This window comes from Rutidosis leptorrhynchoides, chromosome 4, assembly GCF_046630445.1.
Source record: "Rutidosis leptorrhynchoides isolate AG116_Rl617_1_P2 chromosome 4, CSIRO_AGI_Rlap_v1, whole genome shotgun sequence".
NCBI classification, from domain to species: Eukaryota; Viridiplantae; Streptophyta; class Magnoliopsida; order Asterales; family Asteraceae; genus Rutidosis; species Rutidosis leptorrhynchoides.
Window position 1 is genome coordinate 14,202,112 of NC_092336.1, and position 4,793 is coordinate 14,206,904.

The following is a 4,793-nucleotide window of genomic DNA, read 5'->3' on the forward strand; positions in this document are numbered from 1 at the left end:
GTCAATCTCACGTGCATTTAAGTTGTAAGTCTCAATGAATATCAAGTTAATTAGATATCTATTTATAATCTAATTGCCAAAAGAATAAGTTTTATAAATATTAAAACTTCATATATTACTCTAATTCCTCTAAAATACTAGTAACATATTATGGCCGGTAATTACACGTAGCGCGCACACCTCGAAAAGCGTAGATAGGCCTAGCCAAACATATGTATTTTACATATTTAAATTAACGCACTGAGTGGAGCATCCGTGGGACCCAACAGAATATTATTGGTGCTGACATGGCAATAGCATGTTGGTGGAGTACAACCTTGTGGATTGAATTCAAATAAGCATATTTTTGTGCTTAGGATGGTAGAAAAAATAAAGGTCGAAATACGTTAGGAAAATAAGGGTAAATATGAGTTGTAATCCTTAAACCCAATTCGATGGGTGGCTGACACATAGGAAAGTGGCACGTGTGGGTCCTACGGTTTAAGGACACGCCCTAAAAATGGGAAGGATATGCAAGTGTTGGTGTGGGGGTCAAGTGGATTATGTTCCTACGAAACTATCTGATTTTGGCACTCAAAATGAGACATTTTATATTAGTAAATTGATTTTACAGATTCCATAATGTACGAATGCCATAAACATGTTATATATATATTGGGAATTTGGGATACACACAATATTACACACACATCTATACTCGTAAGTAATAGTCAAAACTTACGTTAAAATAATTAGGTTTCTTTGGAAATAATAATAAATATATAAGGGAACGGTCATAAGTGAGAATGTGTACAAACGAACCTTTTCACAATGAATAACTTAACAGAAATAATAGATGGTTTCTACTAACTAGTAAAATAGTAAAGGTTATTGACATATATATATATATATATATATATATATATATATATATATATATATATATATATATATATATATATATATATATATATATATATATATATATATATATATCGGTATGGAGGTGACATTAGGCCGGACAAGTAAAATTAAAATAGTATGGTTAATTACGTCTTCAAGTTATTCGATTATGAAGTTTTCAATAAATACGTACACCTGAAAATATTCCTCTTTATGAATGCTAGCTTAACATTAGAAGCATACTCCAATTAGGCTTGGCATTACATTCGTGCATCATGGTTATAGAAACATATTCAAAGTTCTATTAATATACGTACAAAATTAGCTTATAGCTAGGCTTATAGCTGAAACTGGTAGATGATAACTCAAGCTTATATATATATTTCTTGCTAGAAATTGATATGTATTTTTTGTAAGTTATTGATGATTACTATTTGAAGTTTTATCCTCAACTATTTTATTTTTCGTTTCTTCATAATTACCCATCGATCGATTCCAAAAAAAAAGCACACACCAACGAGTCGTTATTCCGGGCATCAACAACAAGGCGCAGCTTACCATCCACTTGTTACAGTTCATTTCATCAAAACTATTGATTATGTCATTTTATTTTATATAAAACAAAACAATGATTTGCATAATGCGTGGGGGATCCCACCATCTTGAATCCTCCTATATAAACTACACACTCCTTCATTTTTTTATTCACCACTCATCACAAAATACCAACAAGGAGCAGCTACAAAACCTCAAGCTAGCACTTCTCTTTTAACTGGTGGTGTTGAGTGTGTGATTTCACTTGATTTTAAAATGATGATGATTGCTGGTCAATTTCCTCACCTTACTCTTGCTTTTGGCCTTATGGGTACCTCTTTCTCTCACAATCATATAAAGATCATTCAATTTACTATATTAAAAATCAACTTTGCATGCATGGAATTCTTTAGGGTTACTCGCCATGCACGTAATAAACCCTAAACCAAAATCTAGCTACCTAATTACTCCGTAATAATATATGCATGTTTATTTTTCTATTGTAGGCAATATTGTCTCCTTCATGGTGTTTCTTTCACCATTGTAAGTTCCTGAATCCTCTTTTCATCTTAAATCACCTTTAATTGCATGCTCTAAGCTAGTTCTTGTATCATAATAAATTTACAATTTCCTAATCAATTTAGCTTTGTAATAATCATGCAGGCCGACGTTCTATAAAGTTTACAAGAAGAAATCTACAGAGGGGTTTCAATCAATACCTTACGTTGTGGGATTGTTTAGTGCTATGCTCTGGATCTACTACGCTTTGCTAAAGGGTAACGCGATGCTTTTGATCACCATCAACTCCGTTGGAATTGTCATACAAACCTTTTATCTCTGTGTTTTTGTCTTGTATGCACCAAAGAAGGCTAGGGTACGTATACGAACATGTGTAACTTAATTAATTTGCATATATCTTGTGTTTTGATGACCTTTGAGTTTCTAATGAATTCGGAAACATTGATTCATGTGCAGATTGAAAGTTTGAAGTTGATCACCTTGTTCATAATTGTTGGATTCGGATTGATTGTTCTCTTAACTGAATTCCTTGCAAAAGGCGCTAAGCGTGGTGTGATAGTCGGATGGATCTGCCTCATATTTTCATTGTGCGTATTTGTCGCACCTTTAGGAGTCGTGGTAAGTACAAAAAACAGAAGACAAACCTCTATTTTATATGTCCATACAATTAATTTGGTACGATGAAAATGTCTGAACATAAATAATATTATCCTTCTGACTTTGACATGTATGATGAAATATTTTTTTATTTTTGTAGAGACAAGTGATCAAGACAAAAAGTGTCGAATACATGCCTATACTTCTGTCGCTCGCTCTCACACTTAGCGCAGTGATGTGGTTCTTCTACGGTCTACTTCTTGGAGATTTCAACATCGCAGTATGAAAAATAATTTGAAAAATAACTTCAAATTCGTTCGTTTCCCTAAAATTCTAACGATATATTTACTTTATACAGATACCAAATACGCTTGGATTCACCTTTGGTGTACTTCAGATTATACTTTACTTCGTGTACAAGAACAAGAAACCGATCATCGATGATAAAATCACCGAATTTAAAGAGAGAATGAGTTCAATGGACGAACCGAGAGTCCCTGACATAAAAGATCGAACCTCAATTGATATGGTGAAGCTAAACGCGCTCGTACGCTCAGAAAATGTTCCAAATTCCCACTTTGTTCGTAGTCCAATTGTTACTAATCATACCATTGAAGTTGCAGCTTGAGATTGATCCTAAATAATTTTGGTATGATGTCAAGTGTACTCTTCCCTATAAATAATCGTACACTTCTAATTAATCACAAGTTTTATCTTAGTTTCGCTTAGACTGTACGTTTTTTTCTTACCTAACGTAAGTACCGTTGTATTGTTCCGTAACATATTTGATATATAAATGAATTTGATTTTCTATATAAATGTGTTTTTTCCTATATTTAATGTTAGTTTGCTATAAGTTGGCGTATTAATTTAATTAATGTTTTTTTTGTCATTTTGTTGTCGTGGAATAAAACTTCAAGTGCCCGGGTTTTTGACCAGCTGAATCTATAGACTCGAGTAGTAGTAGCTGAGTTGAAAAATTGTTTGAATTTAATTTCCATTATTATTATTTTTATTTTAATAATTTTTGAAAATATAAAGGTTTTATTAATTAATACTCGTAGGTTTTATTTTCTGAGTAGTAGCATAGGTGGAAAATGTATATATTGTTTGTTCATTATATTTATATATTTTTACTAATCATATAAATTTAATTTCTAGCGAATTACACTAATATATAAGATTTGGCTAACGACAACTTTTAGCCTTAGAGGTTATCATTAACACGCTTAGATTACTTGTACGTAGTATATGGCAGTTTATTACGGAGTTTTAATTTTACCATGGTGGTTACATGTTTGTATAAGTGATTTTGTGTGTCTTACCAACGGCCTTTAGGACTGTCGTTAGCAAATTCATTTATAATATATGGAGTTATATATAAATAAACATAATATATATATATATATATATATATATATATATATATATATATATATATATATATATATATATATATATATATATATATATATATATATTGGTAGGATCAAGAGGGAAGTAACCATTCGGGGGGAAGCAAAAACTTTTTTTTTCTTTTTGTTTTTTGAAAAAACTTTGTTCACGAACATTATAGATGAGATGAAAATATGAACATTTAGTAGAGACACTTTGTGATAAATATTTTTATTTTGGCGAGAAAACGCTCGAAGAAGTAATATATAACAATTATCGTATTTTTTGAGCGTATTTTGAGATTTTAGCTATTGGGGTTTAGATATTAGGGTTTAGATATTAGGGTTTAGAAATTTAGGGTTTAGGGTTTAGATTTAGGATTTAGGATTTAGATTGAGTTTTTAACACGAACGGTTTATAGTTTAGGGTTTAGGGTTTGGTGTTTTGAATTTATGGAATAAACCCAAAACACCAAACCCTAAACCCTAAACTCTAAATCGGGCTAAATTTTACTTCACAAAACATGAAGAAAAAAAACGTTCATATTCTTCACGAACAATATTATCTTGAATGTTATTTTTGTCGATCGTTTTCCCGCCTAAATAATAACATTCATCACGAAGTGTCTCTTCTAAATGTTCATATTTTCGTGTGATCTTGATGCCGGAAAAAAAAAATTAAAAAAAAACAAAAAAAAAAAAAAATTGTTTCCCCCCGCTTCCCCCCGATTGGTTACTTCCCCATTGATCCTGCCCCTATATATATAAAAACCTCTTATTAATTATTACTCCCTAGTATTATAATTATGAGTATATTAAAGCATAATTGTAAAGCTCGTTTTCTACATCCTTCCTATAGACATATAA

At 31.2% G+C, this 4,793-nt stretch overlaps 1 protein-coding gene across 1 annotated transcript; it reads left to right on the forward strand.

Annotated features, from left to right (window-relative positions):
- Window positions 1-1,601: 1,601 nt before the first annotated feature.
- On the forward strand, window positions 1,602-3,255 carry LOC139904506 (bidirectional sugar transporter SWEET14-like). The gene is made up of 6 exons (XM_071886423.1): window positions 1,602-1,747; window positions 1,923-1,959; window positions 2,080-2,290; window positions 2,392-2,553; window positions 2,693-2,812; window positions 2,891-3,255. Exons 1-6 carry the CDS (start codon window positions 1,693-1,695, stop codon window positions 3,158-3,160), a joined length of 855 nt encoding a protein of 284 aa, XP_071742524.1. The 5' UTR covers window positions 1,602-1,692; the 3' UTR covers window positions 3,161-3,255.
- The last annotated feature ends 1,538 nt before the right edge of the window (window positions 3,256-4,793 follow it).

Bases quoted from the DNA above. Each gene is read 5' to 3' on its own strand.
- LOC139904506 (XM_071886423.1), top strand. From the start codon at position 1,693: ATGATGATGATTGCTGGTCAATTTCCTCACCTTACTCTTGCTTTTGGC. The intron at 1,960-2,079 runs GTAAGTTCCTGA...ATAATCATGCAG, and splicing joins ATGGTGTTTCTTTCACCATT to GCCGACGTTCTATAAAGTTT. The intron at 2,813-2,890 runs GTATGAAAAATA...TACTTTATACAG, and splicing joins TTGGAGATTTCAACATCGCA to ATACCAAATACGCTTGGATT.